Source organism: Corvus brachyrhynchos, unplaced genomic scaffold, assembly GCF_000691975.1.
Source record: "Corvus brachyrhynchos isolate BGI_N302 unplaced genomic scaffold, ASM69197v1 scaffold4, whole genome shotgun sequence".
NCBI lineage: Eukaryota > Metazoa > Chordata > Aves > Passeriformes > Corvidae > Corvus > Corvus brachyrhynchos.
The window spans coordinates 2,107,432-2,127,391 of NW_008237878.1; the positions used below are offsets into that span (position 1 = coordinate 2,107,432).

The window sequence follows — 19,960 nt, forward strand, 5'->3', positions numbered from 1 at the left end:
AAACATGACAGCTCAGAAAGAAAATCCCTAATATCTAATGGAGAAGCAAAAGTACTTGAAATAAATCCTCAAATTGCGTTTAGAGGCTGCAGATCCTCAGTTTCCATGACTCAGCTGCATTTCTGGACTAACAATCTTGTTATAGTAGAACAAACTATTTTCTTCTTTCGTCTTGCTGCACACTTCATACTTTACAATGCACTCTAGGAACAGAATATGTGCTGCTGAACTGCCATATGGTATCCTGGAAACACAAGATATAAACTTGAATAAAGACAAGGCCAAAAGAAAACTGTCAAATTACACTTTATTTGTATTGACAAGATAGGCAAAAGAAAGACTTTGTGTTCAGAGATACAAATCCATTATTTGCTGACAAAATGCTGATATACCCATATTGGGTATTTCCACTTTCACAATACTGAGGGGATCTTTACCAAGCAATTCTTTTATCCTTGGATAAGGAAAACAAATGCCTGTGAAAATAGTTTCATATGAAAATTTGTTACTTGCTTGTGGCTCAAATTTTACTGTTAAGTTAATCATTGGCAGCAAATAATTACATTTGGCCTCAAAGAAAAACATATGTAAAACTGTAAGATCATTAAATAATAAGCATTAGCAGCATACCCAAAATACTTCTTGTACAAAGAACATTGCACTTGAACATACACAAGCATTTACCCTTATTTACACATTAGAATTTGTATAGAACAGCTAGACTGATATATACAGAAAAATAGTGGAAACCTTAACAGCCCCAGACGACAGAATATCTAGTGTTGACTCCTTAAATTTTCCATACAGTTTCCCAGGATGTCTCATGGTTTTTTTTCACTATATACTATTGCATAAAAAATAGACTGTACAAGAAGTTCAGTCCCCAGAATAACACTTCAGAATATTTCTATGTACTGTTACATGTTCACTGCACCAGGGAGCCAGGGAGTCCAGGTCAGCTCCTCATGAAAACAAAGAGAACTTGACAGGTGCTATCTACTTAAACACTGTGCTTTACCTTATAATACACACTGAAATCACTTGGCTGTGCAGTAACTACCCAGTGAGTTCTAAAGGCAATTCCCTACCACACAGGATCTCCCACTGTCTTGCAAGCAATGAAATTAATTTCTCCCTGCTTTCTGCACTTGGGATAAAAATGTACCACTGGATCTCTCTGCTCCTGCTGCCCTCTTGTTTACAATTTCCCTTTGGGACACTATCAGTTTCTCCAAAGTGATCCAGTGTTAAATTCTGCATCAGGTCCTGATTCTGAACATCATCAAACACAAATGTAAGGGCCTGTGGATATGTCTGATATCCCATGAGGACTCTATCTAAATCCCGGATTCGTCTTCCATCTGCAAGCTGATACTTATCTCTCTTTGGTGGCTCCTTAGCAAATTCAGGTAGTGGGTAACTGATATAATCTTCATCAAAGAGGAACAAATCAGAGCTGGTCAATATCAGTGTTTTAGGTTGAAGTGAACTAGTGTTCTGAGCAGATCCTTCAACATGATTTACTTGAAATGCCAACACATACAGAAGGATGTTGAGGGATGGAAGATTGGTCAAACCATCCATCTTCTCTGCCACTAGAAAAGCAAGGTCCCCAATTTCCTCTTCATTTGGATAAATAAATTTTACTCTGCTAGAGTGAATCAGTTCATAATTCTCCATTTTTCCTGCAAGAAACATACATCATTATATCTCTATTTAGTGCTATGCAATACTTTCTTAATGTACTAGGATAAGCAACAACCTTTGACAGCTGGCTGCAGCTGGAAGAATTCAAGTTTTGTATTTATTCACACATGCTTTTGCTTATAAACAATACTGGAATAATTTTATTTGGATTGCAGGTCTCTGCTGGAGTCCTTCTTGCATTACCAACATATTTTCTGCAAATTTCTAACCATGTAAGTCCAGGGTGAATGCAAGAGGCCATCACTAACTTCACTCGTGCAACACTGTTACTACATTTAACAATTCTGTTCACATAAGGCACATTACGATAATTAAAGTCAGGGAGTTTAGATAAAAAAAAAATCAAATACAAAATGACTGATGCAAAAATGCCTCTCAAAAGAGTTTTTAATCAGTACAGTTTAGGTGAAACCTGAAGTATGATGCCTAAAATCACTCATGACATGTAGAAAAGACCACTCACCTGTGTTTTTACTCCCAAATTCAGAGTAGAAGTCTTTATCTACTGGTTCAGGTGAAGGAGTGCGTGCAAGCAGTGACAGGACTGCCATAAGCTGCTGTATGAAGGTGTGAGTGTTGTAACTGTCTCTTGTCAGGCAGGTGACAATGTGATCTGCAGAACGTCCTGGAGAGAACACAGAACAGAATTCACTCACTGATCCGCACCTGGCATTACCATTTCTCGAACCAACATGCAACCATCATCAGAAAAGATTTTTTTCAAGGATTATTTCTCCTGAAAACATGCATCACTATTCAGAAATCTTTCAAATTCTTGAAAAGAACAACAGAATACTTACAAATCCCTCAAAAAATACATAATGCCTCTTCGTTTAAAATACAACGCATACTTATGATTCAAATATTGCTCTAGGGATTCAAGAAAAAGAAGCAACAGAAAAACCCCTCTTCCATCTCACTGCTAAAGACAGGCATCGGTCTAAAAAAGACTCAAACAAAATAGAACTGGAAAAACTTAAAGCACAAGATGTACTCACCAGTAATTCGGAAATATTGGTCAAACAGGCCAACATTTACTGACTGCAGGTCATTAAGTTTTAGCACAAAGCAGCAAGAGAGATGAAAAGAATTATTTTCACAGTCTGAGTTTTCTTTGTTCCAAAAATCTGTTAAAGAAGTATATATGATTAAAAAGTCAAAAGAAAAAATTGTCTTTCCATAAGCATAATTTTTATATTACCGTCTAATATTTAACTCGCACTTGAAGAAAGAAATTAAGAAAAAAACTGGATACAGTGGCTAATAATTTCTCAAGCAAAATACAAGCAAATTTTATTAGCTTGTATAAAAGCTTGTATAAAATTTTATTTTATTTTTTTGAAATATTTGACACATACCAGATTTAAATCACACTTCCAATTAAAAGTGTGATTAATATCACACTTTAATTGAATGCTCACCATGATGTTCATTACCCTTCACTTTCCATTTTATGAAAGGGACAATGAAATGACATCAGAGAAAAGCATGGACACAACAGCAGCTAGAAGGGTCTGTCTGAGAAGCAGACATGACTCAAGACCCTGTTTTTTTGAACAAAAAGCCTTATTCAGATACTGACCCCTTCAACTAGGAGATCTAAGGAAGAATATTGACCAAAATTGGTACTTCAACTGAGGACACACACAGAGAGGGATTAAGTTGGTAACCTGATTAAAGGATCAAAATAACTATTTTACCTGACTGGTGCTCATCTGCATGAATGAAAGAATCATCCAACAGAAAGTAAATAGCTTTTGTTGAGAGAAGCACACAGGCCATCACTTCCACGCTGGGAGTCTTGTAAAACAGAACTGAAGACCACATGAGGTGTCTCAACTCTTCATTTTCCACCTAAGATGTAAATTTTATTTCATAAGCACAAACTTTGATATTTCAGATAGTTTCACCACCTTAGAGGCAACTTTAAGGCCACCAGAGAAACAACTTCAAAATCTTAAGCATCTGAAGATGCTCTGGTCAAAGAGAAGTAATTCACCTCAAAGCTGCTAAAGGAGGCCACAATGGCAGCCACTGAAAATACCTTGTGTTTATACAAGAAAATTATTTTTCTGTTAAAAACAAATTATTCCTTGTTTTCTGACCAAAACTAGAAAAAAAAACTGAAAAAAAATCTTGTTTACAGGAAAGACTTTTTAGAACAGACACCACAGACAAAACTTTAATCCACAGCTGCTCAGTGGCCTCCCAAGCCTGAAGTCTGCTGAGCCTTCAGATGCTCCTGAGGGTTGGATTCAAAGACCCCCAAGAGAGGACAGAGCACAGCTTGCCACTACAGCTGCTGTTCCAACCAGGCATCTTCCCAGCTTCTAACTTGATGGGCTTACTGTGAACCCTTAAATGAGTCACCTGCTTTTTTTATCAGCTTCTCCTGATATAAAAAAAGAAGCACAGCTTGTAACTGTGCTCACTTAAAACATTTGGAAGGGAGGTAAGGGAATAAAAAAATGTATCTATTTCTCAAGCTTTTCAATTGACATTTGGAAGCAGATCACAGTGATTTATCACTCAAAAAGACACATCACACATCCTAAATTTTGGGTGATATTCGTACTTTTCAATTTGATGTTCCCCAGACAGACTTTAATGTTTTTCAGAAATCAGGTTTATCTGCTCATGTTTCTGGAGTACCTGAAGCCCTGCACATGTGTTGTAGTCGTGCACAGTATTACAAAAAATTATAAATAAGAACACTTATTTATTGATTTAGCTAAGAACCATCACAAAATAATTCTCTTTTCTTTTACCACTTTAAAGAAAAAAGAGGAATATTCTTGGAGCAATCACATCTTCAAGACATACATAATGTACTCTCCTGTTGAGCACCACAGATCCTGAAGGCAAAGTGGGCCTTGCAAGATCCCAACCGCTGTAGCAAGGAACCCAAAAAGGAATAACACAGATTTTTGATCAAAACGCTTCCAGGTTTCCCAGAGCCTAACTCTCGTGACTAAGTTTGATCAGCAAAGTTTTAATAGATACTGTGTAGTACAGAAAGGTCACAAAAGCATGTTTTTGTACACTTTGGCTAGGCACTATACCTCTGCAATGTTGCTATGGAAGAATTCAACCAGGGCTCTTCCCTTCAGCCCAGCCACATACTGCAGAGACACAGAAACATGAAGGTGAACAGGAACCTGGTTGTCTTCTGTTATCTTCTGCATAAGAAACTCAGATGGGTATAAAGATGACAGTGTCAGATGAGGCTTGCAAAAACTAGAAAAGACCCAGAACACAAATTATCAAAATGTAAAGATCTACACAGCTTCTCCCCTACAAGAATATTTATATTTCATTCACAAACTAACACCAGGTAACTTCCATTTTAAAGAGTTTTAATTATTTGTATCTTGAACATAGCTGTCAGCCTGCCATGACCTCAGCCTGCAGGCACATGAAGCAGGAAGTTTCCTTTCATTAGAAATTACATTTTACATTGCAGCAGCAAAACAGAAGAAAAAAGGTAGACTGCTACAGTCCAGGATAACCATTCACACTTACTCCAGACTAGCACAATGCAGAAGTACCTCATCAATTCTGCAGTCTAAACCCAACCATAATGACAGCAGCAAACACAGGGGTTAGGCCACATCAAGCACTGTGCAAGAGACCTTTCACAGGAATCATTACCTGGCTGCCTGACCGTGTCTGTTTGCCTCCACAACATGATTTCTTACAGCATCCAATTTGCTTGAAGCTTTGAAAATAATAATAGTCTTAACATCCTGCAGGAGTGTCCTTAAAAGGCTGTAGATTCTTAGGAAGTGGAATTTCTCATGAGGTAGAACAAACACTGCTGTAACAAATCTGTATCCAACAAGCAGCTCCAGCACGTGTCCATCCAAAAATGAACCCTTCTGCTGCATGGCACCATGAGTTGGATGCAACACGAGTGATGCTAACGGAATTCTATTCAGCTTAAATACACTTCCCAACTCTTCTGTGCCTACCCATTTACCTGGCAGTAAACTAAAATCCACCTTTACTATGTACAAATGCTGGGGTGTTAGAAATATCCAACACGGATGGACCACACAGGGACTCTGGTCAGAAGATTTATATACTGAAGAATAAAGTGCAGAACACAAAACGTTCTTTGACCATTCCTTGTTATTGCCAGCTGACTCTGGTTGATGCAAGACTTTCTGAGCATTGGTTTTATTCCCATAAACAAGGTATGTTGGGAAACAACCTTTTATTTCAACATCTTCTGCTGAAATGCAATTCAATTCCATAAGGTGACAGAGAAATTCTTGGAGATTTGCTTTTCTACAGTACCATGTGGAGCTTGGTAACACTGATGTGTAGTGTCGAGAGCAATACGTTTGTAAACAGGAATAAAAGTCTTGAAGATTCTGGGAGTCTGAAACAACAAACAAGCAGTTGTCACTGCTTTTCAGCTTCAGAGTTAAACAGATTTCTGGCAGCAGAAAGCCAAATTCTATTAGATCAGTGTATGGAAAACACAGCGTTAATTTCAAGGCAGAAGGGATGTGCTGGCAATTTCCCCTCAATTCCTGATGAGGAATCTCAAACACAGCTAGCATCTCATCGGTCAAAACCAAACAGGAAGCAAACTGTCTGAGTCCTTTATGAATGTGAATAGAAAAGCTCCAGAGAATTTTGACTATGTCAACACTCTCCACTGCTGTGTTGTCGGATGACTGAGTATCCAAAGTAGTGCTGAACTCAAAAGTCTGATCTCCTTCATGAAGTCCCATTTCAAAATATCCATCTTCTTTGTCTGTGGCATTACCTGCAGGGCTTCCTTTATTCTCTGTGAGGGAGGGGGCAGATTTCTGCACAGCCTGCACTATCAAGGCAGAAAGGTGCTGGATAAAGTCTTGGTTGGTGGCAGTGTAGGACATACAATTAAAAGGCAAGATGACGGTGTTACAGGGGTCAGGCACTGCACAGTGTTCCTCCTCTGAACTCTCCAAACTTCAAAAGAGAGAAGAAGCCACAGTAAGTACAAACCTAAGTTTAAACCAGTCATGGCTACCTACAATTCATGGTGCTGCTTCTCAGAACTTTGATTAATACAATTAGATCAGTGTAATTTTGTAAAACATCTTTGTACTGCACAGCCATTGATTTTAAATGCTCGTAGTGTGGAATTCTATACAAAGTAAAAACTAAAATGGTTAACTCCTCTTTCCCATCCCCAGTAAGCACACCCTTATGAACTAAAGGACTAGATAATACAGCTACGGCTGGTTTTGAAACCACCAACTGCATTCCAGGGTTCAAAGGTTAAAAACACTACACATCATATTTTGGTTCAAAAAACCAGAGGCAGAATACAATGAAAGAGACTGTTTTGCCTTAAAGGCTGGGTTTAAGAAAACAGTACCCACTGTTATTTCCCAAAAGCTAACAAGGATTTAAACCAGAATTTATTTAGGTAGCTTACCACACATGATGACCACCATCGTACTCTTTGCATGAATCCAATAAAGAGGCAGGTGCCTGAGAAGAAAGTAACATCAGGAAACTGTAAACTACTTAAGAGTTCAGCACACATGAGAAGCAAAGTTAATGCTGGCTCATGGTTTATAAAGCTGGCCAAGTCCTGCTGTACTCATGGGCAGCTAAACAGCCGTCCTTTGAGGACCCACAAACACTGCTTGCTTTAGGTTGGGCATTCAATTAAGGCAGAAGAAGAATGAACTCTGCTGCTGACCTGAGAACAAATCCAACCTGTGACCCATAGACATTTCAGCATTCTACAAACTTTTACTGAGTTAGTGTAACATGAAGCAAAGAGGTAAAGGAACTTGACAAAGACCAACTACACTGGTAGCAAACAAAGAGACATCCCCAAGTCTTGCTGTCTTATTCCTTGAAGCCATGCACATGAAGAGTGCTTCCAATATCACAAATAAAATCACAAACCAGAAGTTATCAGACAGGAGGAGATTGAAGAAGACAAATTAAGGCCATTGCCTATTGACAGGGAGAAGGTTCTTCCACTCTACCAGCAAGAGAATCGCCTTTCAAACACTGACACTGTAATATGGTAAGACAAAAGTCTTACATTCAGCATCTAAATGGCTATTAAATGATGTTGTACTAGTACTGAGTAAAATCTCAAAGGCATAGTGGCAACAGTTCTCTGCAACCCTGGTAAACCTGGATTCTGCATTTAATTTATAAGCAAGACCAAAACCCCTTGAATCAAATTTGGGGCTGTCTCCTTTTCCATTAAAACAGCTTTGAGAATCAAAAAAAAACCCCTTTGCTATGGATTACTAAGATAACCTAGGTTTAACATCAGAAATAAGTTTGCAAAGCTTTTTAAAATACCATAATATAAACAGAAGTGTGGCAATTACCTGAATTTTACATCTGGAGTCTGGTATTTCAAAGCATCTCTGGGGAACTGTATGGTCTGTAGGAGTCGAACCACTGGATTGCAAAAAACTGCCGGCTAGGACTGGTTCTTCACAAATTATTTCTAGAACAAATATAAACAGCTCTTTAAATCACTGAAGTAAAACAAAAATAAATGTCTAATAGCATCTGCCAATCAAGTGGAATTAAAACTGTATAATCAAGATCTAATCATAAATCATTAAAGGTAAAGAATATCTTCACACAATAGCCAGGACAAAAAAGCAAGCAGAATTTTAGTTCAATTAAAGTAGTAACTGAAAGTTGCATTGAAGAGTGCTACAGCTTCTTTCTCAAACTAACAATCAATTTGATTCTCAACATCTGGTGTAAGAAATCTTCACACAATTCAGTTTTAACAGAACTGGTCAGCTGCTAGACTAGCAGAGCATTCTTCATGAACTTTCTAGCACACTCCCAAATTTCTGCAAGCTTCAAGTGAACAATCTCTCTAATATCTGTGTACAACCTTCAACCAGACTGAGAAGCTCTGGTCTCTCAAATGCCACTGAAGATATTGTCTCACCTTACTTGGAACCTTTTTCAAGGGTTCAAAGCTGAATCATCAGTAAAAACTTATCATGAGTGAATACAAGCCAGCATTCTCAGGGACGTCTGACTTTTTGCCAGTTTGATATTCACACCATCAAACTGACACAACAGAGCAACTCAATTTTCAGTACTGCCAATGAGCCAGTCAGCTCAAGTGCTTACATATGCAAATAATCAACAAAATTACAGTGTGGATGTGTTTCTAGATTGAGCATAAAAATTCCTGCATATATCTTTTGGGACTGATGGCAAAGTTCAGCAGATTGCACCAAGACATCTCATGGTCAGAGGAAGCACAAGAGGTATTTATTACTTGAACAAAATACTGCGTTAGCAAGAAGGAAACTCAAACTGACAGGAAAACAGAAACATGACAGCATTATTTCTGATTTTCTGTTTCCTATATAAATATTTAATCTTTTTCCATAAGCCATTTCCCAATGACATTTAGGATGAATAATATGTTACGGAAACAGATGGTGTCTAGAAAATGCAGAGAAAACAATCCATAGAAATAGCATATCAGGAAATTAATTCCATTATTCATGACTTAAGGTCTAACAGTGAAACTAATTGCCTAGCATATTTCCATTTTTTTAAAGTAGATTTCTCTGGTATTTTGAAAACAACACTTAATAGTTAGATATGTAGCATATAATCAATTTCTATTGTTGAAGCTGAGAAATAGCCTGCACAGTCCTCATTTTCCCATTATTTACAAAAGCCTTCCCAAAAAATTCTACTGAAGGAATCTTATGGAAAAGGACTACGCTAAATAAACCTTGAATCTTGTACCACTCTATGGAACTCCTAAGTCCTTCAGAAAGATCTGTATTTTTTTTTCTCCCAAGACTTGTTTGCTCCTAAACGTTTTCTGTAGTAGAAAAAAACCTATTGATAAATAATTTAAACAGTCCCAGGGGTTGCTGACATGCATTTTTACAGCAAGTCCTGTATAAAACCGCAGGTTGTTACATAGTTACAGGACTGAGACAGTTTGTCAAGTGCTTAATACTTTAAAGCAAGCATTGACTTGATTTTGGAAAAACTGGCATTTTTTCTGCAGATTAAAAATTATCTAGAAGGGCTTCAAAGGCAAAGTACATAAATAGCAACTAAATCTGTATCAAGGTGTCTGTCCCAAATGCTGTCTGAAAAGTTTCATTTTTCTAGAGTGAACTATGAAACCTCTGCTTATTCTGCAGAAGTCACAGCAATGGACTTTTTTCAAAGATCAGGCTCCTCAGGGCTGTTTCTCTGCCTTATTCACCAATCCACTGATCAATGGTAAGAGGAAGCTGTGCCACCCCAAGTAACTGATAACATAATCCCTGCTCTTTTAAATGGGTACAAAGTCTTCTCTCATCATGCATATTCTACTGCACTTTTCAATCAGACAAAAGGCAAAACCAGAAAATATTTTTATCTCTTTTTCTCAGCCACAAGTGAATATTCACGTAAGTCAGTCCTATGGGCTACAGAGGAAAGTTAAGGCATTCTTCCAAGTTCCTAATGCAACAGGCACACCCATTTGAAACATACAGTAAAAAAATTTGAGGTGCAGTCAGCAGGTACTGAGGAGCACAACAGATGTGCTGAAATCACAGCCTCAGCCAGAACATTAATCCCACGAGTGTCTTTTACTCATCTCCTTTCTCCATCTTCCCCCTGGTGTGACAGAAATGCAGCTCTCACAAAAAGCACTAATGGAACATACACTGCTCGAGCTCACATTCTGCAGACCAAGGACGGGTAGAGAAGCAATTTTGAAACATGTCTCTCTGTGTCTCAGTTTTCCATTAAGGCATGACTCTAAACCTGGAAATGGTATCTAGTCCTCTGCAGGACGATGCAGTAAAACATCCTGTACCCAAACTCTCACTCCAGGTATTTAACACTACTGGGAACTACAGGTCAGTTTTGCTGAGTCACATTCCATACAACTTTCTCTTTCAAAGCCAATTCTACCAGATTTTTGTGCTTGTCTTTAAAGCCCTATATCCATGCACATAATATTCATGTATATCAATGCAGCTTAGAAAAGCAGAACCAAGAGGCTCAGCCCAGCAGCACGATACATACATGATTACCTTGGCTGGAGCTGACAGGACGAGGCAGAGAGGGAGAGGAAGGACGAACAGTAAGAGAAGAACAGTTTGATTTGGAGCTGGCAGCAGTGAGCCTGGAGTCCTCACTGATCTAATAAAGAAAGTACGCAGCAATTAAAGAAAAAACCTAAATACACAGGACACATGAGATCCTGAACTAAAACTATACAAGCTTTCTCAATTTGAATAAAAGGAAAGTAAATGCCAGCTTTTTTTTTTTTTTTTTGGGGGGGGGGGGGGTAACTCCACTAAGAAGAACTAGAAGATTAAAGAAGTCATTCTGATCACTGACTAATCACTGTATTGACAGAATTGGCAGTTTCACAAGTCAAAAGAATGAAAACAGGATTTCTACACTGTAGGGACAGAACCTGCTCTGTCCCTAAGTTTACTTCCAAACAGAGACTAACCAACTACACAGCACACAGCCAGGTATGAGAGAAGGCAAGGAGAATTCAGATTTCTGATTCTCTCCCACTGCTGAATACCCACAGGAAGAAAGTTTGGGGAAGTCATTTCAGTACTCTGCAACGCAAGCAGTAAAATCCCAGCTCTGCAATACTTGTATAAGATACAAAATATGGCTGTTAAGGTCGACTGCAAATCCACTGTGTACACCATTAAGCCATTTTATCTTTTCCTCCCACTTCCTCTCTCCCAAGCCAGCCCAAAAAAGGAAGGTCAGATAACTACTAAAACTGCATTGAAAACTACATAGCAAAAAGAGGCAACATTAAAAGTTCACACCACATTAAAACAAAAAAAAACCATAAAAGTTTTAATGCTATGGAAAATTCATTGCATTCTGCTTACATCTAACTTGTAGAAGTAATTTTGTAAGCTTATGTATGCAGCACATTCTACTTCTCTCACAGCACCAGACTCACCTTTTTATCAGAGTTGCTCAGTTTGTATTTCACCTCCTTTGCTTTTTGAATAGCTTTTAGCACTTCCACTGTGTCTAGTTCCTTTTCTGTGGTAACAATGTTATCCAAACAAACCTAAAAAAAAATTAAAACATCTAAAAGTATTGAAAACAAGGCATTCTGCAATTTTTATCAATGGAATAATCAAAAATTACTGTAGCTCAATGCAAACCATGTGCATCTTTGTAACCATTACACAAAAACAATTACCACATTAGACCTTCAGCTAACATCAATTTAATGCAAACTCAGGAATGTTCGGTAAATTTAACAACCTCAGGGGTAGGGTAAGAGAAAAACTACCTTCTAGCACAACAGTGTTTCAATATTAACACACTGTTACCCAATGAGGGCAGGGTAAAATATCATTTAGATCCAGGAGCACAGTTGAGTAACGTTAATAAAGCTTCATTCTCTAAACACCTTTTCCAATGCACACTAAAAACCCATCAGGTTTTTAGAACATTTGCACCACTTTCCTCACCAGGCTAAAAAGAGGATTAGAAGAGCAGCACTGGGGCTCACCTCTGAGGCCCTGTCTCCAAACTGAGCAAGTACTTTGGTCCGGTAATCAGGGATGATGCTCAATGGATTGCTGGACAACACCACCTTTTCTAAGCATGGCAGGCTGCCAATATTTTTTACTTCTTCAATCTGAAAGTATTTGGATAAAAGCATGAATACCAACTGGCAAAATGAAAATGAGCACACAGACCAAGTGCTTCTTGCATGGATTACAAACATACAATAACCAAGAAAAATCACTACAGCCACTTATATTTATTTGCAGTTTGATCCACTAAAAGAAATGGCTTCTGATCTAACACACAATTTGACACCCAAAGTCAACACTTACCTGTTCTATTTTGTTGTTGCTCAGATCCAAGTTGACTAATGAGTACAGTTTGTTAAGACCACACAGCCTTTCCAGCTGATTTCCTGCTAAATTCAGAGTTTTGATGTTTCCCAGTTTTGTGTGAACACCTTCTAGTGATGTAAGTTTGTTGTAGGATAAGTCCAGGTGAACAAGGTTGTACAGATGCTACAACAGGACAGAAAATTCATGTCATACACTAATTAAAACTGAATACCAAAGATGCTATCTTATGGCTGGCTCATTTTATTGTGCAACAGTGTTTTCATGCTGGATGCTACGTAGCATGAAAGACATGACATGAAACTGTTCATTACAAAGGTTAAAGCTTGTAGAAACGGAATTTCCTCCACTGCATTTTTACCAACCCACACATACAGCTGGCAGTGAATGAATTTAGTTAAGGACTAAATGGTTTACGTCAACGTTGGCAAAGAAATTAAAATATCCAGGAGCAGTTAAGAAATGCACCATTAAAAGAGTACTTGATGTTACAAAGAAGCAGCTATTTGGGCTTAAACCATTCTCCATGAAGAAAATGAGCAACAAAATTCTGAAGCATGAAAATCTGTGCTTTAAGGTGTCAGGCAGTTGGGTAAAAAAAAAAATCACCTTAAAATGCATCACATACCTGTAAATTTTCTACCAGAGACACCCCATTGTGACTCAAATCCAGGAACTCAATCTTTGGAGTTAATTTCTAGAAGAGGAAAAAAATACACATGTTAAATGCACTTTAGTTTTAAGTCAGGCCACACTTCCTTCAACATCTGCTGACCAACAAAAGCCATGGAAAGGTGTTCTCCAGTGCAGTCTCTCTTCCCAGCTTTTGGCATTAAGAAAACATTCTGCGTGATTTGGAGCAAAAAAGAGCTGACTCCTACTATTAAGAAATCCAGGTTACTCTGAGGAGCGCTGTTAAGTTTTAATCTGAAACCTGGTTTCTTACTGAAGACAAATAATTTATCCTAGTTTATTCCCACTAACTATAGATCAAACTCACTAGTGGTGCTTTGGTCTTATCAAACAGATAAGCCAGGAGATTTATGTTACACACAAACCTGGATAAAGACAGTAGTACCAAGACTCAGAAAAAGCTGAGTGATTTGTTTCCATGTTCTGATTACACCAGCCAAGAACTACAAGGTCACACAAACCTGTAGAAAATGCACTTTAACTCAGAAAGCCTTTTACTTGTGGAGGTCTCAAACCTGGATGCTAAATTCTGACATCAGTGCTTTGCATCTGTTTTATTTTGGTTGTAATCTCAGCATTGATTTGCCTTATAATTAAGACCTGGACACAGACCTGAAGCATCTTAAATCTACATCACAAAAAATCATTAACAATATAATTATGCTCCAAGTCTATGATGTCTGGTTGAGCTACACATGTAGCTATTTCCTGCTTCACAAGAGTAGCTCAAGTAAAAAGCTATACTCATATTTTATCAAGTTCTTGTGTTGAATGTTCATTTTTTTTGTAATAACCGATTTACCACACAAAATTTGAAAGTACTGGCAAAATACCCCAAATTTTGTTTTCATGCTCTTCACAATGTTTTGATGTCAAGAAAGCTGCCAGCAAGTCATAGGTTTTTAAATATGCAAGAAGCTTCAGCCTTGATAACAACTCCAAAGTTGAGTCTATGAGGTGGATTTTATTTAAAAAAAAAAACAACTGCTAAGTGGCCTAAGGCCGAGAGTAAAAGTGTGTTTCAAAAAGTGAGTATTCATGGAAATGTTGCCTACAGAACACAAAATGACAAAACTATTCTCCTTTAGCAAAGGAAATAAAGTTCTTACAGAACAAATCTCCTCAGCATTAGCTTGGGTAGCTAACCAACATAAAGTACAACTGAAAATTCTTCAGAACAAGCGACAGAGCAGATGCAAAATCCCTGCTGTGTATTATGTGCCACAGATAAATCATGCCTTTTTCCACAAATGAAAAATATTTCTTACCACTGAATCATCAATTTCAGAGATGCTATTGTGACTCATATCCAAAGTTGTTAAAGTTCTCCAGGTTGGGATAATTGCTGTCACTGGACAACTTGAGTTGTCCAGTGCATCCTCTGGCTCCCACTGATCAAACTCAGAGGCCTCAGGCACCAGGATCTCCTGTTTAAGAGAAGCACTGGATAAAGACAGTAGTACCAAGACCCAGAATAAGTTGAGTGATTTGTTTCTAGATCTAAATACTGGGTTTCCATCTTCAGGGAAAGCTAGCAGTTTTGGAAACCATCCCAACTATCTCATGCAAGCAAGCATCAAAAGTGTCCCTGGGAAGGGACACATCTGAACACTTTCTTCACTTAACCTTAAGATTCTGTATGTTAGTAAAGCCCTACAGTTCCATGGCTTTAAAAACAGAACCTGCAAGAGGCAGTACAGAAAGCTACATGGACTCCAAGTGGATATTTCCCTATTGTGCATGTTGGTTTTGCACATGCTTTGAACACTCACCAGAAGCAGGAACTTGCTCTTACCTTCATTGATGTTGCTGAAAATCGAACACTCAGTGTGGCCAGAGCATGTTTTGATGAAGTCAGCCCTTTGATAAGCTTTCCCCCACAATGACTGATCTATTTTTTAAAAAATCACATTACAAAGTCAGAAATGTTAGGACAGACAAATGAGACATGAAAGAGGCATCTAAAAGCTTCAACAGCAGATTCTGCATCAATTTGCAAAGTAGTTATAGCACTCCCATAAAATCTTGAGAAATTATCAGGTCAGAAATACTGACACTTGGCAAAGCTAAAGCAAGAAATTAGAGGCATAACTACAGAAAAGTGAAATTCAAACATATATTTGAACAAAGCTTCTCCATTGACTTTCCACCTGTCCCATGTATTCAAGGTGAAACTACCCAGTTGATTTAACAGGCCACAGCATTTTTACTGTTACCAAAAGGAGAGGTATCTCAAACTATGACTCAACCTGCAAACACACTCATTTGGGTATCAGACGTCCTTTTTATCATAAGAAAAAAGAAATGCTTAGAAAGTGAGGATACTAATCTAAGAATTTAACCCACTAATCAGCTAATTACACAGACTAAGTTTAAGATTACAAAGTCTCTTTTTCTGTAGCTCAATTTGAAGCAACATTCCTGAAAATGTGCTACAGTATCTGTCCACGTGCTTCTCTGCAGACAGTCACTTCAGTTCTTAACCAGTAACTGTCTCACATCAATGAGAAGATAGCATTCATGTACTGGAAAAGGTGCAGTATCCACCAAAAGTGGACAGAGTACAGACTGTGTGACAAAATTGAATATCCTCTCTCTGGAAAGACCTGAAGTGGCCAAGAAAGTATTTCAAAAAATACTCATTGAAAACTGCTAGAAACTCTGGTATTCACACTGAAAGCAGAACAGTGAAAAAAAATCTGCAAATTATCAAGTAAGCAGCACTACACCCAAAAGTGCACTTTCACAAACAAATTTAATGTCAGGACATTTTTACAAACACTTGATGTACGTTTTTTTCTCCAAATAAAAAGCACTTTGTAATAAGGGATCCAACTATAACCACTTGTTAGTTCTTCAAGGCAGTGGAAAAGCACCCAGGTATAGGTTTTGTGTAAATACTGGAAATTGCTCTCTTTGGAAACACACAGAGTGCAAGCTCTTCTAATAATTTAAACCTTGTGTCCTTATTCCCAAAACTTGTGAAAAAAAATTGTTTCACAAATAAAACAATCCTTCTAAACTCTGCATTCCCCAATTCTAGCAGCAAATCAAAGCAGAGAATCACCATTTCTGAGATATATGCAGCAGGCCTGGCATTTGCAGAGCACCTATGAATTTATGAGCAGTATCTCAGTCCTACCTCTATTTGATGAAGCGATTTGAAAATAGACAGATCAAAAGGCAAGAGATGCTCCTGAATGTTACTGGTTCCAAAAGGTCCCCCTGTTCCAGTGACCTGGCATTTAAGACATTAAAGAACTGAGTTAGTGCACACAACCCAACTTGTCCCCATTCCAGTCTTACACAGGCAACAGCCCTAGGGCAGTAGTGTGGAAAGACAGCCAAAGCTCCAAGCAATTTTTCGAATATGGAATGATTCATGACCCTTGCAGATTAACTCTTCGGGTAAACAAATACTAGTTGCTCCAGCTAAGTGCGTTGAACTTGAAGTGCCACCTTGTGCTTGCATTCTGTAGCACATGTGGCACGCAAAAAGCAACACAATAAGCAAGGCTGACCAAGGCTTCATTCTCAGCTGAAAAGGCAGAGTTACGATCACTGAAAACAACTTCCTTGAAATGTGTGAACCCTCCAAGTCAGCACTGTCTTTAATTCCTCTACAACGGATGAAGTTCAAGTCATTGACAAGATGGGCTTGAAGAAAATAAACATTACATTGATACATATCAATTAAAATGCATCTGGTATTTCCATATGGTCATAGGATTCTGGCCTCAGAGCATGTCAGCAGCATAAAAACCAGGTGGTTTCACTTATGTTTGCTGTGAATTTAATTTTGGGAGAAAACTCTAAGGTTTTTCTTTGGTTTTGTGTATCCTACAAGCTCTGAATGTGCCCACTCATAAGCATTCCAAAGGCCTAGAAATTCTGCAGATGGCAATTTTTCTAAACAATAAGCTCTTCTCCAGCCAGAAAATCCTCCCTTCAGAAGATTCTATACAGATAGAGGATGACAAAGGCAACTGAAGAGCCACAGGAACACCAGCACAGCTGTGGTTTTGCTTCCCCTGATCCCCCATTTGATTTCGGCTTTGAACACAGACACATTTAAAAGGCAGCTCCTCATGCAACAAAGGGGCTAAAATAAGTTTTTGAGTCATAGCAAGCAGTGTTAAAAAAATTACTCAGGGAAAGTTTAATTCACTTTTTTGGTAGAAAAACAAAAGTCAAATTGGGTCCTGACAAAAATTATCTGTTCTGAGGCCATTTTACATTTAACCTGAAATGGCATTTTAGCTAGAAATTCAGGGCCATCTAGGAAACTGAGGCACTTTTCAGGGTTTTATTTTTAACTTTCAGATGCAGTCAGACAGAGGGAAAGGGGGCAAGATTTATATAGATGCACATATGCACATGTATACATACACACTGGCCTACCCATAGTACCTGCAAAGAAAGCAAGGTTGAAGAGGTCAGTATTTATTTCTTTACTCATCCCTACTGGTACCCAGCAAGATTCCGTGGCTGCAGCTATACAGAGGGCACTGCTGAAAATGTCACATCACACAGCAAACATCTTGACTAGAGAACAACATGGATTGAAGGTTGGCAGCATAAACACCCATTCAACATCGACCTCACCTTTAGATATTTGAGTCTGCAAGTGAAATCCAGAATATGCCCTAGATCTGTTTTGGCATCTCCATTAGCACAGGTAGGTTTGCCCTGCAGCAGCTGCTGAGTGACAGCATACAACTGCAGGGGCCTGATGGTGAAGACTTCTCCAGCCATTAAGAGCTGCTCTCCTGAAAAACAGAGCAGCTTGGGATCAAACACAATGCTGCAAGGGTTACACAAGAATAAATGGTACATGGAAAATATAATGATATATGTTTGTTATTTATATCGAAGTTGAAAATTGAGGTAGCAAAATAATTTTTTTTTTTAACACCAGAATAATTGAGGTATTCAAGTAGGTACTCATCATACAGGCCTGAAGTTCCTAATGCAACTAATGGCAAATTTCCCTCAGTCTTAACAGGACTGGAATCAAAGTTAATTTACATAATGTAAGAGTTATGAAACTTTTTCTGAAATATCTCTACACTTCTAGCAGTTAGGGTTTTTTCTATTCAGAACCCACAGCACCTGCCATCTAAAATACAGACCTCAGATCTTTTGCTATGCTGCCAAAATGCAGAATTGTAGTAAATGTGTTTATTGGAGAGTATGGGGATTTTCTGCACACTAATACCAAAGCAAACACCCGGAACAGAAAATGTCTTATCTAATTATAATTTTACAATCCAATTTAATTCTTGGAACAGTAGGAAGCAGCATACAAAAGCCTCTCTATAGGCAGCACAAGCTCAGTGTGGGCTAGAGCAGCTGGAACACACACACACAGAATGAATATCTTTCCTTTCTTCCTTTTAGGGACACCAATTTGACTTCATGGACAAGAAAGCATCAGCTTTCGTGATAAGCAGAGTTCTCAGAAATGCTCTCTGAGGAGTAAAATTCCCTTCAGCTTCATTGGGAGCAAGTCCAAGAGTCCAGCTGCACATACATTACTGGAAGGTTACACTATTACAGAGCAGTCAGTGATACATCCACAATTCTTGTATCAGTGAGACTGCAGGCACTACAAAGCCAGCAAAGATTTCTTCACAAGCTTCCTTAAGATATTCCAAAATCTGCTGAACGGACTCTGAAGTGGCTTCACCTAAAAGTAACTTTCTGCCAGAACAATCTGAAAGGCCATGCTGAAACATGCTTCACCTATCATGCCTACCATGCCTCAGCCAACTGGAATTATACAGCAGCATCTTGCATGCCCTTCAAAACAAAAATAGCAGGGATTAATCCTTTCACATGCCTCCTGCTGTTAATGGAGAAGCTGGAGCTATTGTAGTTACAGTAAGAGCATTTCGTTTTCATCTGCTGGCCTCAGAAAAGCACACCCTCAAATTAACTGGCCAGAAGGTCTCCTGCTTCCTGAGTTCTGGAAGAATAATATTTAGATATGTAAAGTGATCTCTTGCATTTAATACACAGACTGTCAGGACTCGCTGATACTGACCAAGTTTCCTTATGGGTTACACTAAAACACACTGAGACAGAGAGCTTAGCAAAAGCTCCTGATCACCACTGCCACATCCTATCCCTTAAGGACACAAACTAGTAGACCCTTCTCAGAACATAAATTCACCCAATCTGTTGTTTCCAAAAGTGGCTGCAAGACTGCTACAGCTCCTCAAAAAATGCAGCTTGAATTAAAGCACAAGCAGCAAGGAAAAGACAAAAAGAAAGAAGGGGGAGAAAAAGTATTGGAGTCTGATGTGGAAGATCAGACCTCTCATTGTCTGGAGGTCAAATATCAAAGGTATGTGAATGCATGAACAGAGAGGAAAACATTCCTGGATAAATACTGCAAGTTCCTTACCTTTGTGAAAGAGCTCTTCAGCCAATGCAGCAGTGATCCCATTGATCTCCTGCAAAAAATAAACCATTTAAATCAAGTGTTATTTACATATTTAAGGGTTCCAATTTTTTAATTTATACCTTTAGTGAAGTATCCTTTTCTTGCTGCAGTAGAGGACTTTGATTTTTTTTTTTTTTTTTTACTGAAATCAGGGATGACTGTTTTACAGATTTTTTTGTAACTTGATAATGATTCATAAAAATTACTTGAAATTATTTTATTTCATATGATTTTC

The 19,960-nt window shown here is 38.3% G+C and overlaps 1 protein-coding gene across 1 annotated transcript in view; it reads right to left on the bottom strand.

Moving 5' to 3' along the window:
* Positions 1–288: 288 nt before the first annotated feature.
* The window catches only part of NISCH (nischarin), a 55,715-nt gene continuing 36,043 nt past the window's right edge, over positions 289–19,960 (bottom strand). Inside the window, 19 exon segments of the mRNA XM_008632167.2 lie at positions 289–1,155; positions 1,158–1,685; positions 2,171–2,332; positions 2,706–2,834; positions 3,408–3,561; positions 4,770–4,944; positions 5,359–6,669; positions 7,142–7,197; positions 8,064–8,185; positions 10,764–10,872; positions 11,669–11,782; positions 12,233–12,361; positions 12,564–12,749; positions 13,213–13,281; positions 14,546–14,704; positions 15,073–15,168; positions 16,420–16,515; positions 17,883–18,046; positions 19,687–19,735. Coding sequence (XP_008630389.2) covers positions 1,085–1,155; positions 1,158–1,685; positions 2,171–2,332; positions 2,706–2,834; positions 3,408–3,561; positions 4,770–4,944; positions 5,359–6,669; positions 7,142–7,197; positions 8,064–8,185; positions 10,764–10,872; positions 11,669–11,782; positions 12,233–12,361; positions 12,564–12,749; positions 13,213–13,281; positions 14,546–14,704; positions 15,073–15,168; positions 16,420–16,515; positions 17,883–18,046; positions 19,687–19,735 — 3,879 coding nt within the window. The 3' untranslated portion in view covers positions 289–1,084.